Source organism: Oncorhynchus masou, chromosome 32, assembly GCF_036934945.1.
Source record: "Oncorhynchus masou masou isolate Uvic2021 chromosome 32, UVic_Omas_1.1, whole genome shotgun sequence".
Taxonomy (NCBI): Eukaryota; Metazoa; Chordata; class Actinopteri; order Salmoniformes; family Salmonidae; genus Oncorhynchus; species Oncorhynchus masou.
The window spans coordinates 67,666,047-67,694,028 of NC_088243.1; the positions used below are offsets into that span (position 1 = coordinate 67,666,047).

The 27,982-nt window shown below is 41.5% G+C and overlaps 1 protein-coding gene across 3 annotated transcripts; it reads right to left on the reverse strand.

Annotated features, from left to right (window-relative positions):
* Positions 1-18,561: 18,561 nt before the first annotated feature.
* Positions 18,562-27,887, reverse strand: gask1b (golgi associated kinase 1B). 3 transcript variants are annotated; one of them, XM_064954927.1, is made up of 5 exons: positions 26,688-27,887; positions 22,373-22,590; positions 21,985-22,211; positions 21,019-21,163; positions 20,328-20,859 (listed from the first exon to the last, which is right to left on the reverse strand). In XM_064954927.1, the coding sequence occupies exons 1-4, from the start codon at positions 27,622-27,624 to the stop codon at positions 21,028-21,030; spliced, it is 1,518 nt and encodes a 505-aa protein (XP_064810999.1). In that variant the 5' UTR covers positions 27,625-27,887; the 3' UTR covers positions 20,328-20,859; positions 21,019-21,027. The 3 variants fall into 3 exon arrangements, with proteins under 3 accessions (XP_064810997.1, XP_064810998.1, XP_064810999.1); XM_064954925.1 differs by lacking the exons at positions 20,328-20,859; positions 21,019-21,163 and adding an exon at positions 18,562-19,452 and having other exon boundaries at positions 26,688-27,884; XM_064954926.1 differs by having other exon boundaries at positions 20,325-21,163.
* Positions 27,888-27,982: the final 95 nt, after the last annotated feature.

The window sequence follows — 27,982 nt, forward strand, 5'->3', positions numbered from 1 at the left end:
CCTGATCCATTCAACATACTCAGCCAACAGCTGATTCTGGAACACGCAAACACAACATAATATCACCTGGCGTTGGGAACCGTGGGAGTAAGCAATCTTGGCTTGACATTTCCTTGATGGATGTTCCTTACCTCAAAATCCTGGGTCTATGCTATGCTGAGTGTCATGTTCAATACACCACATTGTGGCAAAAAAAATGACCCTCTATCGGAGAGCTGAATGTTATTATTCTCTACTCTCCCCTAGAAGGAAGGGCTTAGCCATTGGCATTGTCCTGTCAAAATGTCAGCTCGTTCATCAGAATTCTGCCACTTGACTCTAAGGAAGGTACCAAGGGAAACAGGTTGGCTGGGTTTGGAGGGGGAGGTGGTGGTGGTGGGGGGGCTTTGATAGACAAGGTAAAATTACTATAGCCTCTGTTTTCGCTTGATCTTTTGTATTTTGGGGGCCATTGAATCTGCACTCCAATGATGATTCAGTTATTAATAATATTTTATTCAGAAGGCTACTTTAAGAGTGCTACTTTGAGGGCTACTCTTTATTCAGAGGCCAACTTTGAGATTATGGAGAGATATTTGTATGAATGTTATCTTGGTGATTGGGTCAAAATGGAAGGCTGTCTGGAGCATTGTTTTCAAGTGTGGCCCTCAATAGGTGATGTTTCTGTCAATTACTCCATAGGTAATGTAACTGACACATACATTTGTCCATCAAATTTCAGACTTGGTCTTTGTAAAAGGCGATAGGTTACTAACTAACAATGATATTAACCCAGATTAGGTTAAGTCTAAAATATAAGCCTGATAACAAGCTAAGCTAACAATAAAGGATGGTCAATATCAGTTATTTTCCAAGTCAATCATACAATCTTTGCCTGGCATTGTACTAATGTGAAAATGACCAAATATGCTAATTCAGGACTGAAATCGAACAGTAATGACGGCGCTGGCTGACTGTCCCGTCTCATTAATTCAGTTCTTGTGACGGGATGCACTTTTCAGGACAGCCATCTGACGCTACAAGGTCATCAATTCAAAACCAAGTTCTGCATAAATTTGACTACTGAGTAAAACAGTAGCTACATGAAACTTCAACCATTGTATGTCACACCATATTACCATCAAAGACGGTCATTTCTACTGATCCAAAAATAAAGGAAGATGATGCCACGTATCAAATGTTGCCTTTATTTCAAGAAATCACGATGGAAGTTCTGTGTTGGACTGAAACAAACATTTGAGAATATAATATGCAGCTCAGAAACATACAATATTGTAGTGTACCTATATAGAACTGAACACAGTGGCTTAGACCACTCAAACACCCCAGACCACGAGAACTAAACATTTTAATGGAAAATACGAGATAACAGGACTCAATGGAATGATTTGAATGAGACATATCTTAGTAAAGGTGATATAAAAGTGCACCAACTGAATGCATTCATTTTTCTCCCCAATTCTACAGAGAGAAAGAATGAAGAAAAGCTCAGAGATCGAGGTCGGTCTAGAAACGTGAATTGATGGATTCAGTTTTTGTCAGTCTGTCACTGTCAGTTTATGGCACAAAAGGAGTCAGTCCTGGGAGATATGAGCGTATCACATGTGGAGGTCACCGTCACGTCATCGCCAGTCCCTCACCTCCCAATAGGCGAGCAATTATGAAGTGCCACAAAACTGCATAGGTTTACACTATAGGATGGAACTTCATTGATTTAAGACATTCACTGAATGCATGTCCCCTGTTTTTCAAAGATTGATATACACTGTACTGTACATACATTAAGTAGGTCTCTGTTTCTCATATTTGTTAATACAAATTAGTTCTTGTTTGAGGCTGAATTCTATTCATTTTGTCTTATTGGGTGTTTTTGTTATTTAGAATATGTGTGAAAAGAGGCTTACTGTGAGATAGGCTATGTGTTTTGTTGTGTGTCAACATATTCAGTGTGGATTCATAGTGAGTGTTATTCTTCATGCCGGAAAATTCTTGACTGCGTGAGTGTTCAAATCGAAGCACGACTTCCCATAGCTAGGTGGTCACCATGGAAACAATCCCACAAGTGCAAAATGCTACATCACTATGATGATTTAAACCAGATAAGAGTAGCTAGCTGAAAAACATATTTTATTTAATGTAAAATGCATTCTCTCTTTCAACACACAGCGGTCCTTGGATTTTCCTCTATGTGTAACATGCTGGTGTTGGGAAATGCTGACAATGATTTTGTGTCAGAATATTTTGTGTGCTTTCCTACCTTGGGGATATGTTTGGCCAAGAACACGTCTAATTAACAATGTCTTTCAATCCAAATCAGTAACTTCGACTTCTCTCCCTCTGAATTAATGTGAAGACACAGGATAGGTTAAAGCGATGTGGTAGACAACTACGGGGCATTTTCCAATTATCAGTGAGGGAAAGATGAGGAGAGACGGCCACTTGAGACTTTTGAGATGCAGACAAAATCTTGGTGAGGACATAGACCAGAGTAAATGGGAGAAGACAAGTCCTCCAACAGAACACAAGATGACAGCAGAGTTCTCTCTTTCATCATGTTCTCTCGCTCTCTCTCTCTCTCGCACCCTCTCTCTCTCTCTCTCTCTCTCTCTCTCTCTCTCTCTCTCTCTCTCTCTCTTGCTCTCTCTCTCTTGTTTTCTTTCTCTCTTTCTGTTTCTCCCTCTCTTGCTGGCTGCCACAAAGTAAATTTGAGTCAATTCTGACAATGTGTATCCCTTCTAGCTAAAACTCACCATGTTCAAATCAAATGGTTACTGCTAAGAATAATACATTTTGACATGTCTAATGGTGTATAATAGTAACAGGTCATTAGAGAACAGTTCACAAACCTGTACTCTTAGCATTGGACGAATTAGTTTCAAGTTTTTATTGTCACGTCAACAAGCACAGTGAAATGCTTTCCTTGCTTGTGTAATAGAAAAAAATTGTCAGGTAGAACAAAAAGTAAAAATAAGAAGAACACGAGGAAGTAAGCCTGTGTAGTAGGATTCCACCTTTTTCCTATATTGTCCTTTTGCTCGTTTGATGACTGTCGTGGTCATAGCGGGACTTCTTGTACTTGTTCCTGTCCTCAGCTGTAGCCTCGGGGTTGACTGCAATAGCCCTGTGTGTGGTAGCCCTGTCCTTTAGCTTAGCACAAACCTCAGTGTTAATCCAGGGCTTTTGATTGGGAAAGGAGAAAACCTTCATTGTGGGGACAACGTCGGCAAATCATTCCCTAAACTTCCTGTTTAATCTTCTGGTCGTAGAAAGGATGCAGGAGTAATGGGGGTGCGGGAGGGCCTTGTATGCTTGCTTGTGGGTAGAGCAGGGTTTCTCGAACTCGGTCCTCGGGACCCCAAGGGGGGCATATTTTGTTTTCTGCCCTGGCACTAGACAGCTGATTCAACTAATCATCAAGCTTTGATCATTTGAATCAGCTGTGTAGTGTTAGGGAAAAACCTAAATGTGCACTTCTTGGGTCCCGAGGATCGAATTTGGGAAACATTGGGTTAGAGAAACTGGTCTAGGACTTTATCGCCCCTAGTGGCAAAGAAAACACATTGATGGAAGTTGGGCATTACTTGTCTTAATGACGCAAGAAGGAAAGCAGCCTCCAGGTGTATGGTTTCCTGCTTGTTTATAGCCTCTTACAATTTGTTCAGTGCCAGCTTGGTGTTTTTCTTGTCCTGGGGTGGAATATATACTGCAGCAACAATAACAGCTGAACACTCTCTTGGGAGGTAGAAGGGTTGGCATTTGACCATCAGGTATTCAACTAGAGCCAGCACACGCCTATTTCCCTGACTCCAATGTCTTGTCTGCTCTGTGAATATTGAATCTATTGAGTTGGATGGCCATGGGGGTATCTTGTCTGAAAACTATGTTTCAGAAAAGCAGAGAATATTGTAGTTACGAGAGTCCCGTTGAGAGCGAATTCTTGATCGGAGTTCATTCATCTTATTTTCAAGTGACTGTACATTGGCAAATAGAATGAAGGGAAGGGAAGTGGTGGCCAGTTTTCTCTTCAACTTAATCTCACCAGGTCTCCCGCTCTCCTGCCTATTCATTTGCATTTCCTCTTGAATAGCCCAAAAATTGGGTTGGAAGTTGAGTTGAAGTTGAAGCTGGAATTGGGGTTAGTAACTGGCAATCTGATGTTCAGAAGATTGACAAAAACCTTTGAACAGCAATAGAAATGGTGGTGGATACATTTTGTGCCAAAAAGTAAAGATAAACGCCAAAAGAATGACAAAATAGCAAAGTTGGGTCAGAGCTCGCAAGACAGCAGCTATACAGTATGGCGTCATCCTTCAAATAGTGTCCATATGTTCAGTGGAATGCCAAGACACCAGAGAGCGATATTGATCAATCTCCAGAGGCCAAGAGGCTAATTTAAGCTTTGTGGTTGGCTAAGAGCAGATATTTAAAGTCCAGCGCCTCATCAACAGCTGTAATGTGGCGCCACATCATCAGAAGGAAACTAGGAGACGGCTATTTTTAAAATCCAAAAACTCAATGAGGGTAACAGAACATAAATTGGAAATGCCACGTTATAATGTGCTAACCCTGTCGCTCAGATGGTGCCTGTGTCCAGACATGGACATTAGTTACCCACCCTGCCCTTTCTTGTCTCTAGTCATTTCCTCTCTGCCCATTCTGGCTGCATGTTGGGCCTGACCAGGCCATTCCTGTTTGGATTCCTGTTATAGGAAGAGCTACATTCGCCATGGAACATTTTGTTTGGAGTGTTGCCCTGGTTTGCTGTGGTGCCAGGTTCTTTCCCTATTTGTCCACCAGACATTAGCTAGTAGTTAAGGAGGTTGAGAAGTGCATTGGAATTAACTGTTGGCGTGTATGGTTAAGGCATTTACAAAATGGTCCAAATGTAAGTGTTCTTTCTTACCCAGACAAGCACAATCAAAAACACATTGTATGTTTTGTAGCTATTGCTTAGTATATTCTCAATGGTTTAATTTAATATGAATTATTCCTGGATTGACATGGGTTTACAGAGGGGCCTGGACACCCCCAACTTCGCTTGAACAACCGTCTTTAGCACAATATATGGTGAAACAAAACATAATATTGTTTTACCAGCTCCGCTAGTGGCATATTACATAGTCAATATCTCCAAGGCCAAAAAGTTACACAACTGTATGTTTGGGTTAAAAAGTAACCCATAAAAGGAATTTGCACTTCATCACTCTATACTCTTTCTGAAGATAAAAGTACTTTTATGACAAACTTGATTCCGCTCTAGTGAACACACAAGGGATAGAAAATCTATGTCATGGCAAGCTTCCTTACATTCCAACTCATGCTACTAATTTAGGAAACAATATCTCCATTGTCTCCTTCAATCTCCATCCCTCAATACTCATGTATGCCTCACTGTGCTCCCCCTCTACAACTTTGTTTTATTCTCCCACTGACATTTTGACTACATTTGTCACTCAGTAGCAGTCCCTTCCCACATTTTAATAGGCTGTGGCAGCTAGCTAGCCTAGCAGCTGTCTCTTGAGTTTGATATATGGTCCATTTCTCTTACCAAAGAGAGCTAGCCAAGGTCAAGGCTCCTAAATAGACACATTGAATGTACAATACATGACCTCACCTTTCCCTTAACTTCAGGACTGTCATGCTAAAATAGCTACTGCCGTCAATGGCTACTAACAGGGCCGAGCATGGGCATAAAATGGGCCCCCGACCCATTTTTAAAAATCCGTTATTATTGATGTTGAACTCAGTCTGGGTCTCAACTTACTGATGAGAGTTAGAATAGTTAAGGTGCATTTGACATTTGGTTGTACATCAGCAGATTTTCTCCTTTATTTATTTTTTATTTAACTAGGCAAGTCAGTTAAGAACAAATTCTTATTTACAATGACAGACTACCCTGGCCAAACCCTAACCCAGAAGACGCACGGGTCAATTGTGCGCCGCCCTATGGGACTCCCAATCACAGCCAGTTGTGATACAGCCTGGAATCGAACCTGGAATCAAACCAGGTTCTGTAGTGAAGCCTCTAGCACTGAGATGCAGTGGAGTGGATTCAAATCCCTGTTTCCTAAGTATTCCACAGGGATACAATGCCAGTACAGTAATAGTCTGAAGAATTAGTACTAAGGAAGAATTAAGGGGGAAAAAATTACATCTCATTGGATTCCCAAACCCCAGGTTTGTCTGTCGAGTCTGCTTTGTGAAGCGTTCCCAGAAGTATTGTGATGTTGGGCACCTGGGTTTAGAAACTCTGTGGTATTATATTATATTATCTGGATTTGGTGGAAGGATGGCCACCGAAATCTAGTGGGCCTGCAGTTCCCTCTACAGTCAGGTTTGCAGGCTAGGCTATTCCACTAGATTGCAGGACAAATATAGAATGTCAAGGAGGAAGAGGAGCAGAAGGAGGACATGGAGAAAAGGTTGATGTGTAAGACCTCACGCAATCTTTAAATATAATTTAAAGCAAATTATTGTAAAATAACAGAGGCATTATATGCTTATGTTGGTGGTGGCTTTTATTCAGTCACTGTTCTTAAAATCTGATCTTTATTATACAATATTTTTGCTCGTTTATTAAATAATTGGTTCACAATTTTTTAAATCAAATCTCTATTGTTGATGTAAATCGCATGTTATAGAAGGGTCCAGACACTTAAAAACATTTTGAGAAACATACCGCACTCGAATAGACTTCCTCATCCTCGTTGTGTTGTCCAAAAACACCAAAATATGTCCTTTTAGAAATGGCAAGCTCTTAGTATAGTGATAGAGATATTTAAATGTTGTGCACATGAAATTGTGTAATTCTGAACTTTATCCGCAACATGTTGGACTCGAGTGATACGTGTGTGAGAATGCTTTCTCCTTCCCATTGTGGTGAAACGAGAAAGCACTAGCGTACTCACACAAAAATGTAATAATATTGGAGTACCCCTAGCCTAAACATGAATATGTTTATGTGTAAAAGACATCACGTTGCTTGCTTCGAAAGTATCATTTCCTCCAATGAGGCTTGAATCCAGGACCTCTGCCTTACTAGTGCATGTAACCGCCCTCCCGAAGTGCCACAGATGCTTCAGGCTGAGGAGTAAGTTTCACACATCCCCATGTGCTGCACATGCAGATGGAATAGCCTGGCCAAAGTGAAGCCATCAATTACATTAGCCTATTATAGGACTACCTCTTAACATTATAATTCAGACCATGATGTAGCCTAATACAGAAAATATTTGATGCTAAATGACAGAATCGTATCTCAACACACCAATACAGGGGTCAGGAAACTTCACATTCTTAAGAACAATATTTTCCACAAAAATAACCTTTTACAAGCCAACGAAGAACCATTTTAGAACCTTTTTATTTTAAAGATTGTAGGAATGATTTGACCCAGGAGGAACTGAAGCTGTTATTAACACTGTCTTTAGCAGTCTATTTAGTCCTTGTCCTGCGGTTTCTCTGCACGTGTGTCCCCTTAGTGCTAATAGTAGAGTATGTTGTCAGTTGTCAAAATGTCTGTCGTTGGCCCGGTCATAAGCTGCAGACTGCCAGACCAAATGGATCCAAGAGCTCTTGTTTTGCTCTCATTATGCCTCTTTTTTGCCATTCGTTTGATTTCCTGGGGGTGAGAATTTTAGCAGATATTTTTCCATGGAGAAATCATTAGATTTCAAATGGTGCTGTAATAATCCTCTATCTATCCACTCTATCAGTATAGAAAAAGATGAACACACAAAGAGAAAAACAAGCAATCTGAGCTTTTTCTCTCCTTACTTCTTAGAATGACTGTTGATGTTAGGATAATCATTCAGCTCCTGAGAGCTGTACTTGTGGTTTGAGATCAGGGTTTCGTCTGCCATTTCAGGGGCGGCAGGGTAGCCTAGTGGTTAGTGTTGGACTAGTAACCGAAAGGTTGCAAGTTCAAGACCCCAAGCTGACAAGGTACAAATCTGTCGTTCTGCCCCTGAACAGGCAGTTGACCCACTGTTCCTAGGCTGTCATTGAAAATAAGAATTTGTTCTTAACTGACTTGCCTAGTTAAATAAAGATCAAATATTAATTATAATCCACATAATAATTAACATTTCCTGTTGCTGCAGGATTATTTTCCTGCTATAGCAAACTGGCTCAAATTAAGATCCGACATCTGTAAACCCTTCTGGACATTTCCCTCATGATAGTTTGACATGTCTCTTCAATCATATGAGCGCTCATTCTCAATGGCCTCATTAGATTTATTTTGCTGGCATTCTTCTGTCTTCTTTTCCCATCACAAGGTATCTATTTACAGATGACATAATAGACAGACAACTGTCCGATTGCCCTAGATATCCCCAGGGCAGATGTCATATTGCACCAAATATCCCTAGGGCAGATGTTTGGCATGCCAGTGCATGGCGGTGGTGCCTCACCCCATACACCCTTATTTATGGATGGGAGTATGGGCCGCTTGTGTTAGGTCTGGGTTCACACTGTCTTACCTTCTTTCTTCACTCCATGTGGAAGAGTGTGAACCCTAGGAACTAAGTGTGACATGGTCATTGCTAGGTTGGATACAACTCCATGCAGGTCAGTCTGAGTGAGAGGAGTGACCTGAAAATCAGGAGTGAAGTGTGCGTGCGTTCAGTTGGTAGAGCATGGTGCTTGCAACGCCAGGGTTGTGGTGTTCGATTCCCACGGGGGACCAGTATGGAGAAGGAAAAAAAGAGTATGGAATGTATGCACTCACTACTGTATGACGCTCTGGATACGAGTATCTGCTAAATTATTCAAATGTAAATGTGTGTGTGCGTGGTCGAAAGACAGAAGAGAACGAGTACGGTGCAACAGGCCTTTCGGGGGTCCAGTGATCATGAGATATGTGCCAAATTTCTGTATCACTCCCATCTAAATCCTGTGCTGGAAATCCCTGTTTGTTGTTTCAGAAAGGTTCTCAGGCAAAGTGTTTAGTTAGCGACCCAAAGCTTTCATTAAATCGGCTTTATAAGATTATTGACTTTGGCTGTGCATGGAACGCCTCTGGCTAAACCTTTTCATTTGCTTGCATTCTAACCTGACAGAAAGCCTTAGGCCTATAGGCATACCTCTTTGTGTCTACAATTGGAAATATAATTATGGGTCAAGTTCAGTCACAAAGTGAACATGACTGTCTCTTCTTAATTTCACTTTATGCTATGGTAGGGGAGAATGAGGTAAGTGGAGCCATCCCTTGTTTCAAGGTAAACCATACACATAATTAATAATTTGACCAAATATTTTGGAAGTGGTCGTCATTTCATGGAGTCTGTGAAGGAAGAAACCACATGGGGAAAAAAGTGGTAAGCAAGTTAGGTTTTTTCACAACGTAAAATGTATTTGTGTTAGAGGTTTCATGATGTTTGTATCTAAACCAAAATATCTAATTTTAAGATTGTTCTATACATCCATTTGGGTCTCTATAAGCTCCAGTATGAGGTCCTGAACCTAGCATGAAAGTCCCTTCTTGTAGCTGTGTGGGCTAAAATGTTTGCCTTGGAGGAAGTTGAGCCAATTGCAAATTGCAGTGTTTCTTCCCAGGCGTAGTACAAGGCATTATTGCTGGGATATGAGGTAACACCAGACCTGGCCTATGTTAATAAAAGGGTTTCTAAAAGAAAAAAGTGTTTGTTTAGTTGTTAAGACTGTTAAAATATTCTTAAAATTATTAAAAGACCAAGTTATTGTGTTTGAGAAATCAAAATTATATTCAGTACTGAAATGTGTTGGTGGATCAACATACCCTGTTCCTCTGCTAAATGTACCCCATACCCAGGGTAAGTTGTGCCAAGAGACAGCATTTTTTGGATAAGCTATGTTTCCAAAACTGTAGTGTTTACGTTCATTCTGATTATTTCCAGGGATACACAACATCCTGAAATATATGTAGATATATTTGTTAGAATTAATATTATATTTACCTTGACAGAGTGATGCTGAATGTAAAAAAAATGTCTCAACTTACCCCACTCTCCCCAACACTGAAGTTGGACTATCTTGCCAGAGCAGTGAGGGAAGAGTTAAATGTTAGGAGGACACATCCCTTTCAGACAAGACAGCTGTGGCCTTGACAAAGTGAAAAAATAAACTAAAAGAACCTGGCTCTATGCCCAGAGCCAGAGCTGTGTGTACATGCAGAAACCATATCTTCACGCCAAACTGCACGAAATAGAGCATAACAGAGTATATCATCACAAAGATACATTATCGAGGATTCAAATTCCGGGTCTATATATTATTTCAAAAGTAAAAGCCTCTGGAAAGAGCAGGAATTTAATGCAACATTTTCTTTGACACTTGTTGACATTCTTATTATTTCCCTCACAAGTGGATGGGAGTCCTTATCAAGAACACTGCTTCCTCTAGCTGATGGGAAGCAAGTTGGGAGGACATTCTGTTGTGTCTACCTTTCTGTATTTTGAAGAAGAATGAGAGTCCCATCTATGTTGGCCTTTTATCTCTCCATCTCTCCATTGAGGTCGCCCCACTTTTCATGTGCTGTCTGTCTGCCACCCAGGTGTGATGTTGTCAAGGCACTCAAAACCGTTTTGGCGTTGGAAGGAAAGTCAAGGCGGTGCAAAATTCCAGCTAGCACTATGATTCTACATGGTTGAAGAATGATTAACTAGGTCACTGCCTGAGTAGGCAGCTAGTGTTCCAAACCACAGGGATGGAACAATTAGTACATATTTTGTATTTTATGGTATAGTCATTTAACTCCTGAAACAAATGCAGTATCACTAACTTTGGAAGTTACACCTTTGGCGTTAATAAGATGCAGTTTCCCATGGTATATCTCATTACAAAAATAAGCTGAATACACACAACACCATGGTTCAATTTATCATAATCATGAGGATAATTATACTCTACACAAGCATACATTGCAGGTTCATATTCTGCACAATAATGATAACTTAACAACATTTACCTAAGGACGATGCTGGTTTTGAAAAACAATCCCAATCTATTAAAGTATAGGATAAAACTATCCATCGGGCTTACACTGAAACACAAAATTGTTTTTTCCCCCAGTGGGTTCGGTGAGTGTCATTGGCCGAGCAGAGAGAGATGTGAATGGGGAAAATTGACATCATGGTTTAATGCAGTGATTATCAGTACTGGGCTGAATACAGAGAAAAGAAAGAACCTCTCTGTTTGGATGTAAAGTCTGTGCTGGGTGAGCCCAGCTGTCTGGAACTCACATGAACTGTGCTCTCCCAAATAATGCTCTCACAGAGAGAGAGAGAGAGAGAGAGAAAGAGAGAGAGAAATAATTGGCAACCCTATTGGACCCTTAACAGTCATGCCAATTCAGCACATTTGAGTGTTAACTTGAGGCAAGGGGGATATAGAGAGGCAAGAAAGAAAAGTCAGTAATGGGGCCAACTGCTATATTGTTTATTATTAATCCTGCTACCAGTCTGGATTCGAACCAGGGACTGTAGTGGCACCTCTTGCACTGAGATGCAGTGCCTTAGACCGCTAGCTGTAGGCCATTAGAATTACTCACATGAAGGGGCATGATTAAACATGCAGGTATTTCCTCCTCCCTTTATTTACTTGACACAGGCTCATGCTCACATGCACAGGCTGTCTATCTATGTCTGTCTGTATGTGTTTCTGCATTATTTTAGTATGAAAAAGTGGACCTTCAGAAAGTACTCACACCCTTTAACTTATTCCAAATGTTGTTGTGTTACAGCCTGAATTTAAAATGCATTCCATTTAGATTGTGTGTCACTGGCCTACACAACACCCATAAAATCAATGTGGAATTATGTTTTTCAAAGTTTTTACAAATTCATTAAAAACAAAAATCTGAAATGTTTTGAGTCAAGTATTCAACCCCTTCGTTATGGCAAGCCTAAATAACTTCAGGAGTAGAAATGTGCTTCACAAGTCACATAATAAGTAGCATGGACTCACTCTGTGTGCAATAATAGTGTTTATCTTGATTTTTGAATGACTACCTCATCTCTGTACCCCACACATACAATTACTTTTTAAGGTCCCTCAGTTGACCTGTGAATTTCAACCACAGATTCAACCACAAAGACCAGGGAGGTTTTCCAAAGAAGGGCACCTACTGGTAGATGAGTAAAAATAAAAAAAGCAGACATTGAATATCCCTTTGAGCATGGTGAAGTTATTAATTAGTAGCCTATTTGGCTAGCAAGCAAATGGCTGAATTGAGGAAAGGGTGTTCTCTTGCTTCTACAGAAAGCAGTGAAAACTCTATTGCCGACCATAAGGCCATTAAATCAGTCAAATATCCAGCCACCCTAGTTAGACTATTCTCTCTGCTCCACACAACAAGCGGTACCGGAGTGCCAAGTCTAGGTCCAAGAGGCTTCTAAACAGCTTCTACACCCAAGCCATAAGAGTCCTGAACATCTAATCAAATGGCTAACAAGACTATTTGCATTGCCCCCCTCTTTTATGCTGCGGCTACTCTCTGTTTATTATCTAAGCATAGTCACTTTAACTGTACCTACATGTACATATTACATCAATTACCTCGACTCACCTGTGCCCCCGCACATTGACTCTGCACTGGTACCCCTTGTATATAGCCTCGCTATTGTTATTTTACTGCTGCTCTTTTTATTACTTTTATTTCTTCTTTTTTTTAACTGTATTGTTGGTTAATTAAGGGCTTGTAAGTAAGCATTTCACTGTAAGGTCTAAACCTGTTGTATTCAGTGCATGTGACATGTAACATTTTATTTGATTTAAGGATGTTTCTGAAAACCTCACCTGTGTCAAATGCCACAAACTAAATGCTGTCAAGAAGAGGATCATTACTTTACTTGAGGAAATTAAACATCTAGACGAGCGTCTAAGTTTGAATAAGGACGCCTCACATTTAACCGCATTTGTTGATGCCTCTTTTCAAAGACACAACTGTAATGGAACTTTTATGGATCTTTAGCATTTCCCCACCCTACGGGCTTCTGAACCTAGCCAAAAGTTGGATGCTATCAACTCTACCCCTGACGGGCGTGAATGGAGTGTGATTGGATCCAGGAGGAGGAAGAGACCTGCACCCCAGCGGTAATTTTTTTTCCGGTAGAGTCGTGACAAACTCTCAAATAATTGTTTTGAGCCACTGTCCCTGCTGTCTTCCTCAGGGCGTACGGACACCGGAACTAATTGCAAAACTGCAATACCTAAACAAGCGTCCCATTATATCGGGTCACATACCCACGATGAGACATGGATACGGTAGATTCAGTTGGTTGCTATCACTTCAGATCTGGCTAAAGAGTTACTGTAACTCTGTCAATGTTGTCTTTATTGATAACAAAGGAATGGAATTTAGCCAAACTATCCCAGGGCTTATTTTAAGTCTGCTCTGAGAAACTGACTGGGATATAACCCGCACCCTACCCATGTTATCCCAACCACCCTCACACATCCAACTGTTTCCGACGTTAAATACTCTAGTCAAGGAAATCTACATTACCCGTCTTAGTTTCAATAGGTTTTAAACAGCCACCAAATATATGCAGCCGCAGGCCCATCGGGGCAAGCTTTGATAACTTCATTTCTATTCCTATGAAATCTCCTGACTTACCTAATGATCAAGTTTATAATGACCCGGTTAGGGTAAATATGGACACCTCTGCTGTTTTTAAGTCTCGTAAAGGGCTGGGTTTGTTACATTTAAATGTGCGAAGTATGATGTCAAATATGGACTTTATCGATATCTGGATGCATGACACGAACACAGACATTCTTGTTTTATCAGAGACATGGTTAAATGATTCTATCGTGGATATTGACATTTCTAATTACAACATGTTTGATGTGATAGGCAGAGAAAAGTTTGAGGGTGGCAATGTGAAATCCGCTTTTGTAGCATCTTGTGCTCTTAATATCACTATACCCCAGAAATGTGAAATCCTGGTTTTAGATGTGACCATAAGACAAAATGTGCATGTATTTGTTGCTGGACTGTATAAGCCTCCTGCTACTTTAGTTGATGCAATTTACTTTCATAGAAAAACAATGTAAATGCTCAGCTATCATCTGAACTGGTGGTCTTGGGTATCAGCCAGTCTAGGTTAAAGTAACCTATCTCAGATAACTTTCAGAACATTTGTCTTGATCTTAATTTAACCCAGATAATCACAAAACCCACCCGGGTAAAGGTGAAAAATCTAGATAGATCCTCATTATTAGATTTCATTCACACAAATAACCCTCATAAGTACAATTCTTTTGGTGTGTTTGCAAGTGACCTTAGTTATCATTGCCCTATAGCCTGTATTAGAAATTCCAGACAGCATAATTCTGATCCTTGTACTATTAGGAAGAGACATTTTTTAAACTTTAATCCCCAAGCGTTTATGCATGACTGAATTAGCTCTTGAGAATTCTAATCTGTTTCTATATCACTGACAAATAAACACGCTCCATTAAACGCTATAGACAATTTAAAAAATCAAATCCATGGTTTTCTATAGTACTTTCAGAAATCTTTAGAACAAGAAACCATGCCTGGGCCAAAGCTAGACTAACTGATGCTGTTGTGGACTGGCAGCTTTTCAGGCAACTGAGAAATAAATGTGAGTCCTGTCCTTAGTAAAAAAAAAAACTCTATCGCTGAACCCTGCTGCTAATTCATCTAAAATTTGGAAAACGGTTAAGGCGTTAAAGTGTGGAAATTCTTCTCCTTCCCGATCCAAGCAAGTTATATTGAACTCTGACATCGTTCTTGAAAAAACGAGATGCTTTTAAACCAATATTTTATGTGCATTGGTTTTTTTATTTGATGGAAATCTTGGTGCTGATCCTGCTCATCATTCTCCCATCCTCTAGTCATCTTGATAGAGGGCCAGACAACCCACAGTGAATCCCTTGTGCCCTCTGGAACAACTATCTACTTCTGATGTATTGGAACAACTACTTATGTTTGATGTTAAAACATCTACTGGGCTGATATGCTTCATCCCTGGTTATTACAGCTGTCTGCTCCATTGATTTCAGAAGCAATAACACATATTTTTAGCTTCACAATTATATTGAATACTATCCCTAGAGATTGGAAGGCTGCCCATGTGCTTCCTTGACAAAGGTGGGGACCCGAGTGATCAAAATAATTATCTTCCCATATCCAAACTCTCTTGCCTAGCAAAAATCCTGGAATCATTGATCAATACTCAGGTTAGATCCCTGTAAACTGCTACATATTTTCTGAATGTAAAACAGTCAGGATTTCAGACCAGGTCATAGTACCATCTCTGCTACTTCTATGGTTTTAAATGATCATAAATGGTTTGATATGAAGAAACGCTGTGCTGCCCTCTTCATTGACCTGTCCAAGGCTTTCGACACCGTGGATCACATCTTACTTATTCAGAAATGCTCCACACTTGGTTTAGATCGGGCTGCTTGTAGCTGATATAATTATTTAAACGACAGACCACAGTGTGTACTTACTGACGCCGTTAAATCAGGATTTCTAGACATAACAAGAGGTGTCCCACAGGGTTTGATTCTTGGTTCAGTTCTTTTCACTATTTATATTAACAGCATTGGTCCATCTGTACAAAACTGTAACGTTCATCTGTACGCAGATGACACTGTTGTATACGGTACTGCCCCTACGGCATTTCAGGCTCTGCTGACTCTTCAATCTGTTTTTACTACCTTGTAGAAAGCCTTGTTGACCTGAAGTTGGTACTAATTGCTGGTAAAACCTAGTACATGTACATGTTATTTTCCAAATCATGTAATAATGTAACTGATTATTTGTGCATGAGTACGTTAGATTGTGCCCCCATTGATCGTGTCCCAGTCTATAAATATCTGGGCATCTGGATTAACGAAAAGCTATCTTTTTAAAAAGCATGTTGACGAGTTCGTTAAGAAATTAAGAACAAAGTTAAGCTTCTTCTGTAGGAATAGGGCTTGACTTTCATTCATAGAAAACAGATAATTTAGTCTACATTCATTCCTGTTATAGATTATGGCAATATTAAATACATGAATGCAGATAAGTGTTTTCAAGCCCTTGGACACAATTTATCATAGCGTACTTTGTTTTATAACTTAGGACAGTTTTGACACTCACCACGACATCCTCTATCATAAAGTTGGTTGGACCTCTCTAAAAACACATACATTGGGGCAAAAAAGTATTTAGTCAGCCACCAATTGTTCAAGTTCTCCCACTTAAATATGAGAGAGGCCTGTAATTTTCATCATAGGTACACTTCAACTATGACAGACACAATGAGGGAAAAAAAAACAGAAAATCACATTGTAGGATTTTTAATATATTTATTTGCAAATTATGGTGGAAAATAAGTATTTGGTCAATAACACAAGTTTATCTCAATAATTTGTTATATACCCTTTGTTGGCAATGACAGAGGTCAAACGTTTTCTGTAAGTCTTCACAAGGTTTTCACACACTGTTGCTGGTATTTTGGCCCATTCCTCCATGCAGATCTCCTCTAGAGCAGTGGTGTTTTGGGGCTGTTACTGGGAAACACGGACTTTCAACTCCCTCCAAAGATTTTCTGTGGTGTTGAGATCTGGAAAATAGCTAGGCCACTCCAGGACCTTGAAATGCTTCTTACGAAGACACTCCTTCATTGCCCGGGCGGTGTGTTTGGGATCATTGTCATGCAGAAAGACCCAGCCACGTTTCATCTTCAATGCCCTTGCTGATGGAAGGAGGTTTTCACTCAAAATCTCACGATACATGGCCCCATTCATTCTTTCCTTTACACGGATCAGTCTTCCTGGTCCCTTTGCAGAAAAACAGCCCCAAAGCATGATGTTTCCACCCCCATGCTTCACAGTAGATATGGTGTTCTTTGGATGCAACTCAGCATTCTTTGTCCTCCAAACACGACGAGTTGATGTTTTACCAAAAAGTTATATTTTGGTTTCATCTGACCATATGACATTCTCCCAATCTTCTTCTGGATCATCCAAATGCTCTCTAGCAAACTTCAGATGGGCCTGGATATGTACTGGCTTAAGCAGGGGGACACGTCTGGCACTGCAGGATTTGAGTCCCTGGCGGCGTAGTGTGTTACTGATGGTAAGCTTTGTTACTTTGGTCCCAGCTCTCTGCAGGTTATTCACTAGGTCCCCCCGTGTGGTTCTGGGATTTTTGCTCACCGTTCTTGTGATCATTTTGACCCCACGGGGTGAGATCTTGCGTGGAGCCCCAGATTGAGGGAGATTATCAGTGGTCTTGTATGTCTTCCAGTTCCTAATAATTGCTCCCACCGTTTATTTCTTCAAACCAAGCTGCTTACCTATTGCAGATTCAGTCTTCCCAGCCTGGTGCAGGTCTACAATATTGTTTCTGGTGTCCTTTGACAGCTCTTTGATCTTGCCCATAGTGGAGTTTGGAGTGTGTGGACAGGTGTCTTTTATACTGATAACAAGTTCAAACAGGTGCCATTAATACAGGTAACGAGTGGAGGTCAGAGGACCTCTTAAAGAAGAAGTTACAGGTCTGTGAGAGCCAGAAATCTTGCTTGTTTGTAGGTGACCAAATACTTATTTTCCACCATAATTTGCAAATAAATTCATTAAAAATCCTACAATGTAATTTTCTGGATTTTCTTTTCTCATTTAGTTTGTCATATTTGAAGTGTACCTATTGTCACGCCCTGGTCGAAGTATTTTGTGTTTGTCTTCGTTTATTTGGTCAGGCCAGGGTGTGGCATGGGTTTTTGTATGTGGTATGTTTGTATTGGGAATTGGGATTGTAGCTTAGTGGGGTGTTCTAGTTAAGTCTATGGTTGTCTGGAGTGGTTCTCAATCAGAGGCAGGTGTTTATCGTCTCTGATTGGGAACCATATTTAGGCAGCCATATTCTTTGAGTGTTTCGTGGGTGATTGTCTTTAGTGTCCTGATGTCCTTGTTCTGTGTTAGTTTACACAAGTATAGTCTGTTTCGGTTTTCGTTACGTTCATTACGTTTGTTTTGTAGTGTTTGTGCTTAGTGTGTTTGTCATTAAACATGAATCGTAATCTACACGCCGCATTTTGGTCCGACTCTCCTTCACCAGAGGAAAACCGTAACACCTATGACAATTACAGGCCTCTCTCATCTTTTTAAGTGGGAGAACTTGCACAATTGGTGGCTGATTAAATACTTTTCTGCCCCACTGTATGTATGCGTGTGAGCCTGGAAGAACTGGCTTAGACTCATTGAAACTAACTGGGAAAGAGTGGGGCCCTCCATGAAAAACACACACTGAGGGCTGTGTTAATGAGGGCTGTGTTAACGAGGGTTCAAAGGAGTTAAAACAACAACCGCTCTTACTCCCGGCACTGACATGGAAAATGACCCCACAAAGCTTCATGGTCTATATAGGCTCAATCGCAAGACCCTGTTTATACCAGCCTTGCAAAACAGACAGTGCTTTGGCTCATGTTTCATAGGCACCAACTATTTCTGTCCTTGACTTGTCTGACACTTTTAAGGCTGATGATTTCATGGTTGAAAGACCAGAGAGGGGGCAGCCTACTGTATATGTTATGATGCTCATTTGTTTCTGGGTCAAAGTCTGTATTTCAAGTAAAAGTACATTTATTTTCACTTACATGTATTTTTTTTGATCAACATTTGAAATATTATTAAAATAAATATAAACAATACAATTGGTAATGTTGGAGGACTAACATCTTAAGTGGTACAAATGAAACACTTTGTATAATATCAAAACAATTTCTAACTAATTTTACTTGTGGCAAGTTAGATGTTAAACCATCAGAGTTGTAGGCTACTGTAAGGTGAAGTCAGAGGAGCACTATGGTACACGAATAAGGCCCAAAGAAATGCTACAAATAATTGTTTACTGTATTACAGTTATACTGTAGATGAGTAACATTAAATATTATAATAACAAAGCAAAAGACTACAGTAAGACTGTTGGGTTATTGAATACAGAACTGTAGCATTTTTGTATAATGAAAACTAAGAGTAATGTTTCAGCTTGACAATTCAGAGCTGTGAGATTCTGGCTTGATACCAAATCAGCCAATACAGTACGTCCTGTTGGAGTGAAAACCCTCGAGACCCTGGTAGTTCTTTCACTGGCAAATATTTTGATTCGAGGAATGGAAGTTGTTTTTTTGGCTTTTGGAAAGGGAACTTAAAAAATGACAAATGGCTTGGTCTTTGTGGAAGATCAAATTCCCTGTCTATATCTACTCTCCATCTTCTCTCCTTTTCCAAACCCTGTGATGTCATACATTCATGGGCACCACTTTGATGCCGTGGGAATTGATGTATGTTAGGAGAACCTGGGCCCGTCTCTCAATGACGTCGATGAGCTTCTCGATGCCCTGCCGTCCTCCCTGGCTCTCCCAGTACAGCTGATCCAGGAACAGTGACTGGAGGAGCTTCTCCCTCAGCTTCTGGCTCATCAACAAGGCCACTGCCTGTTCTGGAAGCCTGGGTGGAGTAGACGTTGGTAATTTAATTTACTTGGATAGTTGGCAACACTATTTGGTTAGATGGTAGCACTTTATTTGGATAGTCAGTAACTGTTTAACAAACTATGACCACAACTGTGTGATCCATATGCACATACTGTACATTTATATGCAAAGGCATAGAAAGAATGTATTCCTTAATTTAAAAAAATGTAATCCCAATATTCATAAATTCTACAATGGCATAATGTAATTCAAGGTAATATAATCTAATTCTGCCCATGCCTAGAGTACATTATCCAGGCCGGAGCTTTCTAATCTTTAACTAATGTGAAATCCAGTTGAAAGCCTCTGCTTTGAAAAAGATCACTACAAGCCATATAAGAGGAGAGGTGACCACTGTCAGTGCCAGAACCAAGTCCCCCCACTTGGTCCTCCCAGTGGTTTGTTCCACTGATTTATTCATCACAAAATGAAGATGAAACACAGGGAATGTCCCTGGGTGTGTCACCAAGCCTATGGGTGGGTATAATAGACTTCCTAACAAAGGCATGCACATGGAGATTATGTGTTAGAATGCATGTTAGTATTTTCCCACAGTGTGAAGTCAACAGGTAGGAATCTCTAGACTAAGAGCTGAATCAACCACAAATTGTATGCAGGGGGTACATTGTAGATAGTTGCTGATTGAAAGCTGAGAATAAAACATTTCTGCACACTGTACAGTAATATTGCTTGCAAATACTTTTTTGTTTGTTTTTGTTTTGTACTATATAGTACCATAGTACTATTCAGAACAATAACTGTATTGTTATTATCAATTCACCATGCTGTCTATATACAGTACCAGTCAAAGGTTTGGACACACCTACTCATTCAAGGGTTTTTCTTTATTTTTTACTATTTTCTACATTGTAGAATAATAGCGAAGACATCAAAACTATGAAATAACACATGGAATCATGTAGTAACCAAAAAAGTGTTTAACAAATTTGAGATTATTCAAATAGCCACCCTTTGCCTCGATGACAGCTTTGCACAATCTTGGCATTCTCTCAACCAGCTTCATGAGGTAGTCACCTGGAATGCATTTCAATTAACAGGTGTGCCTTGTTAAAATAACATTTGTGGAATTTCTTTCTTAATGCTTTTGAGCCAATCAGTTGTGTTGTGACAAGGTAAGGGTGGTATACAGAAGATAGCCCTACTTGGTAAAATAACAAGTCCATATTATGTGAAGAACAGCTCAAATAAGCAAAGAGAAATGACAGTCCATCATCACTTTAAGACATGCAGGTAAATCAATCCAGAAAATTAAGAACTTTGAACATTTCTTCAAGTGCAGTCGCAAAAACCATCAACCACTACGATGAAACTGGCTCTCATGAGGACCGCCACAGGAAAGGAAGACCCAGTGTTACCTCTGCTGCAGAGGATACATTCATTAGTTACCAGCCTCAGAAATTGCAGCCCTAATAAATGCTTCACAGAATTCAAGTAACAGACACAACATAAACTGTCCAGTAGAGAACACGTGAACCTTTATTTAACTAGGCAAGTCAGTAAAGAACTAATTTTTATTTACAATGATGGCCTACCCAGGCCAATTGTGCACTGCTCTATGGGGCTCCCAATCATGGCCGGATGTGGCACAGTCTGGAATCGAACCAGAGACTGTGGTGATGCCTCTGATGCAGTGCCTGAGACCCCTGCGCCACTCGGGAGAACTGCTGCAAAGAAATCACTATTAAAAGGACACCAATAATAAGAAGACTTGCTTAGGCCAAGAAACACGAGCAATGGACATGATTGGAAATCTGCCCTTTGCTCTGATGAGTCCAAATTTGAGATTTTTGGTTCAAACCACTGTGTAGGAGAAAGAATGATCTCTGCATATGTGGTTCCCACTGTGAAACATGGAGAACGGTGGTGTGATGGTGCTTTTCTGGTGACACTGTCAGTGATTTATTTAGAATTCTAGGCACACATAACCAGCATGGCTACCACAGCATTCTGCAGCGATATGCCATCCCATCTGGTTTGCGCTTAGTGAGACTAACATTTGTTTTTCAAAAGGACATTGTCCTGACACACCATTAGGCTGTGTAAGAGATATTTGACCAAGAAGGAGAGTAATGGAGTGCTGCAACAGATGACCTGGCTTCCACAATCACCTGACCTCAACCCAATTTAGATGGTTTATGATGAGTTGGACCACAGAGTGAAGAAAATGCAACCAACAAGTGCTCAGCGTATGTGGGAAATCCTTCAAGACTGTTGGAAAAGCATTCCAGCTAAAGCTGGTTGAGAGAACGGCAGGAGTGTGTAAAGCTGTCATAAAGACAATGGTGGCTACTTTGAAGAATCTAAATATTTTGATTTGTTTAACACTTTTCTTTGGTTACTACATGATTCTATATCTGTTATGTCATAGTTTTGATGTCTTCACTATTATTCTACAATGTTGAAAATAGTACAAATAAAGAAAAACACTTGAATGAGTAGGTGTATCCAAACTTTTGACTGGTACTGTATGTTGACGTGGACTCACTCCTTGATTCCCTCCAGTAGTCTGTAGTCCAAGTTGTCCTCGTCGCGGTCGAAAAAGCCCTTGTTTTCAGTGAAGACCAAGTGCCTGGGGTCGTGACCCCTGTGGATGATGTTGGCCAGCGTCAAACTGTCCATGTCCCCACATTCCAGGTGGTGGCCCTGCTCCACACACACGTCCTCCTGACGAGGCCTGAACCCACAGCAGTTCCGGTCCAATCGGCTGTATATCTGAAGAGACAAACATTATTTACCTAAGCTATTACCACAAAAGAGTGATGCCATTGCCAATTATCTCAATCCAACAGTGTCCTAGTTTGACAAGCTTCCTTCTGAAGACATTTAACACTGTAGTTAATTTGAAAGACCAAACACGTGTGCTCGTACAGTACCTGCAACAGGAAATCAAACAGGGCTAGTTTGCTCCACTCATAATGGTGAATGCTGGAGCAGCCAGAGTTAGGCTTGGGCGTGACGTTCCTGTTCCAGCACCTCTGTTTGAGGGAGTTCTGGTACTCCCCCCATGTCATCCTCACAGTGGACTGGCCCTCTGCATTGTCCCCTGGAGAGAGAAAACCATCCCACAGCACCACGGGGCAAGGCAGGCCATCTGTGGGATGAGGGGGATCCAGAGGTAATGTTAGTGTGACCTACCGGGCTTCGAAAATGGGCCGTATGTGCAATGTCTGTGTTGGCCCACGGTGTTATGCATTTACACCTCTGTTTCTCAATCTCTCCCACAGACTTATGAGGACTCAGACAGCTGCATGCTCTGCTGGCTAAAGGAGCTAGCACTCGCAGGCTTCATAGCTCCAGGGCTGATACTTCTGCTCACAAATATGCTTGGCCTTATAATATTACATTGGCTACAACATTCCTGGAATGCTGATTTGGGAAGAGATAGACGTGACGTAGCCTACACGCTATTAAAATGTCACCTTAACATTCACGAGTAAATTAGTCTAGTCGTAAAACTAAATACAAATAAAACTATTATATTTTAATATTGAATACTGCATTCTTGGGTAGGGCTTTCAAGTTAAGCATTTCACTGTACTGGTTGGTGCATGTGACAAATAAAACATACAGTGATGAATAAAACTACTGTTCCATTTAGGAGGGAATGAGGTATAAGATAATATGGGAAGTCAATCACCAATCATATTCACCTGTAGAAAACTGAAATCACGCCAAAAGGGCCAATGGATGGCGAGCCCGCCCTCAGAAGCTCCGCCTTCCTGGGGCCACATTAATTTCCTCAATTCAGTACTGCTCTTCAACAAGCCCTGATGGCGCGAGGCCAAAATATATTATACTTGGTTCCCTCCTTCAGGGAAGAGTAGTTATGTTCATAACTGTACATTACCTTTCAATCGGTCACTCGGTATAACATACTATGGGGACATGCAATCACGCCCCAAGCCGGGTCAGAGAGTACTAAACTAGGAGGCCCACGGTTACCCAAGCACACAGGTTCCACCAGATCCAAAAATGGGCTACAGAAGCCACCTTTTTCCTTAATACTTACCCGAGAAGCCTGAACTGTCAGAGCCTCATGAGGCCTGAACTGTCAGAGCCCTATATAGGGAACCATAACCTGCTGCAACTTGGCTATGCACACTGACACGCTGCCACTGCAGCCCATATCCATAGACCCCACTGTTCCAAGAACAATACTTACCTTGCGAGCCTGAAATGTCAAAACTCAGACAAGGAACCGCAAGTCCAAAACAACAGAACACCTGTTGTGACTTGGCACATGCATGCTGCATAGAGTCTATGAACCACGGCAGGAACCTGGAAACTGTACGATGTCACGGTAGCCCAAGGCTGAAATCCACAAGAAACTGTGGTAACCCTAATAATGCACACTTTACACACTGCCACACCCCAAGGCAGACGACAATGCATGTTTTCTCACAATTCGTAAAGATCTACATAAGCCCTGCTGAACCGGTCCCATATCTGGGCAACACCGAGGGATGCAGTCTCCACTCTGTAGAGATAGGACCCCCCCCCCCCCCCCCCAGTACGTCACCCCGAGTGACAGGAAATGCACACTGCTCCATTCGAGCAGATATAGGGCCAGGTTTAGGAATGAGCGAGACCACGTACCCCCCTGCCTGTTGCTGTACGCTACTGCTGTTCTGTTTTCGGACCTTACCAACACATGCTGGCCCTCCAACATCGGAAGGAAACGCCTCAGCGACAGTCAGTAGCACTAGGTAATTGATATGCATTGCACTTTGCACTGCTGACCAAATCCCTCTTTCGGTGTAGCTATAGAAACCCAAATAACCACAGGCACAAACAAAAAGGCATGGCGTGCTCCAAATGAATCCATCCCAGACAGACTCTGAATGCGACCCTCCTCTATTGGAACAAAAACACATGATTCAGAGCCGAGTCCAGAACTAGACCCAGAAACTGAATGCGCAGAGCTTGAGCGAAACAACTTTTCTTGTGATCCACTATGAACTCCAGAGACTGAATATGGGAAACCAGCGTGGCAGTGTGGAGCTCCACCTGTTCCCTTGACTCCGGTATGACCAGCCAATTGTCCAGATAGGCCAATACTCTGATCCCCTGCACCGCACAAGTGCCAAAGCCGCTTCCACCACCATAGAAAAGGTGTGGGTAATGGGGAGAGCCCGAAGGCAGCACCATAAACTCATAGGTCACACCATCTAAATGAAACCTCCAACACTTCCTGTGGGGAGGATGTATAGCTACATGAAAATACGCATTCCTTCAGATCCATGGACCTGAACCAATCGCTGGGACGCACTGACTGCAATAGCCGATGAAGTCTGACCATTTTGAACTTGCAAACCTTGAGGCGCTTGTTTAAAACATGCAAGTCCAGGATGGGATGCAACTTTTCATCCCTCTTGGGAACTAAGAAGCACTGGTACATGTGTGGCCCCTGTGTACTTCTGACACGGGGGCCACACGAATAGCCTGCTTTTGAAGGAAAGAGTAAATCTCCTGTCTCAAGACAAGCACTAGCACCTCGAGGACCATTGACGTATTGATGCCACCAAAAGGAAGAGGACGCACAGAAAATTGCAGACTGTACCCCCTCATCACCCATGGTGAAACTGCACATACCTGCCACTTGACGGAGCATGCTGACCGTCTCCCCACATTATCTTCTGAAGGGGCAGAGTGCCACCCTGAAGACTGGGATAATTTGTTTTTTCTGTCACGCTTGTTTCCATATCCACCAACCTTGACAACCGTGAGTCTGAATGTGGGAACTGTGTTAATTATGCCCACACTCTCTATACCCCTGAACACAGAGAAACCTTGGGTAGAAGCAATGTGGTACCGCTGTTCTAATACCTGCCCCACACCGGGATCGGGAATTTCGGCAAACAGTAACTTGCCCCCATTGGGAGCAGTAGGGCCCCAAGAACATGCCCCCTCCCCCAGCAACCAGCTAGGGTCACGAGGGCTGCTTCTTCCCCTGCACCGCAGAATAGTCTGCTTTCACCCCGCTATCCTTAAACCCAACGCGGTGACTGTGCCAAGACATCCACCACTGCCCAGAAGAACCAAGACAGTCAGAAACCGACCTTGAAGCCACTCCTGGCCTGGGGCAATCAGGGGTCTGGGACAACGTCAAGCAAAGGTGGCGCTGAGCCACCACCATTGGCCCCATACTTTTCCATACAGCCAGGACAGACGCAGCACAAAATTAGCCACAATGCAGATTTCGTAGAGAAGCTCTGAAACCGGCTTCCCCACCTCCACGATATTATTTAGCTCCTGCAGCAAATCAGTATGATGCATCTGGAGTATCATGACCACATTCAACAACTGAGCCACCACACCCTCAGCCTGGTACACTTTGTTCTGCTGATCCACCGAAAAATCGGCACTGTTTATTCAAAAGCTCCAGGCTCGGATTAGCCCCCTTATTAGGCTCTGGAGATAAATAACTTGCTAGCTTTCCATCCATCGGCAGTGTGCAATCGAGCCACACTTTCTCCATACTGTCTACATTCATGGCAGCACCTGCCTGGCTGAATGAGGGGAATCCCAGGTCACCTTTAGCTCATTTACAAAATCTTTAAACAGGGGTAAGCGATGCTTCACTGCTGCAGGGACAGAATGTAAAATAATCTATCACAAAACATCTAGTGGCCCTTTTGAGTACTTCAGATTATTACAGGTGTCTAATCTCTGGCCCTCTCATTAGCCTTATCACATGTAAAATATGAAATAAATATGATTTTTTTTTTATATTATTAAAAATCCGTAAAACATTATCCTAAATATAAACCATAAACTTAGTGAATTCAATTGGTGTTTAATATGAGGATTTTAAGCATGAGATTTCCTTTTATACTTATTTATTTTACTAAGTCAATATGAATTTGTCGTCATGTTTTGACTTCAAACTAGTGGCAGTTGTGAACACAGTCAATAGTTGAAATAGTTATAGTTGCACAGTTAATAGGAAAATAATGCCATTGTTGATTAGATGCTTTTTTCAATAATTCAACTATTTTCTCTTGAACCATATAGTCTATCTACACCAAATCCATGGGCAATTAGGACACATATAATACATTAATACTTTTAGTTATTCAAGTAAAAATTACCATAGATTCTGTTAATAACCAAAATTACTAAAGGTGACGGTAACAATGGAAAAATTCCGGTAGCTTTTCAACCCTAGTCGGTGGACAATGGGCCTACCTTGTACAAATGGAAACTTCCTGCTGACAGCGGCAACGCTCCGGTTCAGTCCCAAGACCCTATCCAAATGGAAAGCGAAAACCTCGCTCGTGTCCACTGGACTTTTGATAACTCCACATTGTCCTATACACACTTTATGGTCCTTGAAATCGTTATGTTTGTCAGAATGGATCAAGGACAAATATGATGTGCTTTCAAACAGCAAGAGGGGGATAAATTCCTTATTGGACACTTCATGAATACGCGAAACTTTACCATCAGCAAGAAAGCGCATGGCACTAATGTCCTCTTTGCTGAACCACGGCGGTGCCCTCTCACTGTATATTCGGATAGAACTGACGTGAGGTTCTGTTTGCATCTTTAAATTCGAGCTTACATCTCGTGTTGCATGATTTATGGTGTTTATTTGTTTCCAAGTTATGTCGATTCGGTTAGTGCGCTTTTGTCTCCATTCCTCCCTCTTCGATGTGCCAATTTTATTTTGCGTAAATCCCTCATTGGGTTTGTTTCTCCTCGCTTTTCTCCTTAGTTTCGGTCTCACTGTTCCCCTCATAATAGATGGTTTAATGCGCCTTGACTTTAGTGTTATGTACACCACATTGGACCGCGTTGGAACCACTGAGGCTAATAAAGAGTCGTCGTTAGCACCGGTTGGTGAGTCGCCTGTTTCCGACGGGCTATCATCATCGAACCTCAGAGTGTATAGTACCAAACTCTTCTTGTACCCGTGTCTGCCCAATCGTCTATCCTGGTGCAGCAACGAATGTCCAACCTGGGAAACCACGAAAAACAGGTACACACAACATGCACCCACGATGATCAAATTCCTTTTCGACGGGGGATACCTCCGAACGCAGTTGGATATCCTCAGAAAAGACGAACACGACCAAAGAATGAGAGACTTTTTGATGTCTCCAGGACGTATTACCTTCTCCATTAGAACTCGTGATCCGACATGGTTAGGCTATCTGTTTGTCTTTCCCCGGAGCTCAAATAAGGATAAGGACAGCGGCGGCGCTGGCGGCGCATAACTTCCGAAAGTAATTTTCAACTGAAAAAAAGTGATGTCCAAAATCAGAACGCGATGAGAGGGGATGTGGTAATCCTTGTTTAGGTCAATGTGTCATCGCAACAGAGGAAGGGTGGCTTTGTTGCTATAGAGAATTAGTAGGGACAACTGTCAAAACAGATAACATAATCATGTCAGGACATGAATAAATGAAGCATATAGCACCCCCTATCATACATGTATGACAAGAATAGCCCAAACAATCCATATCACCTATGTTAACAAC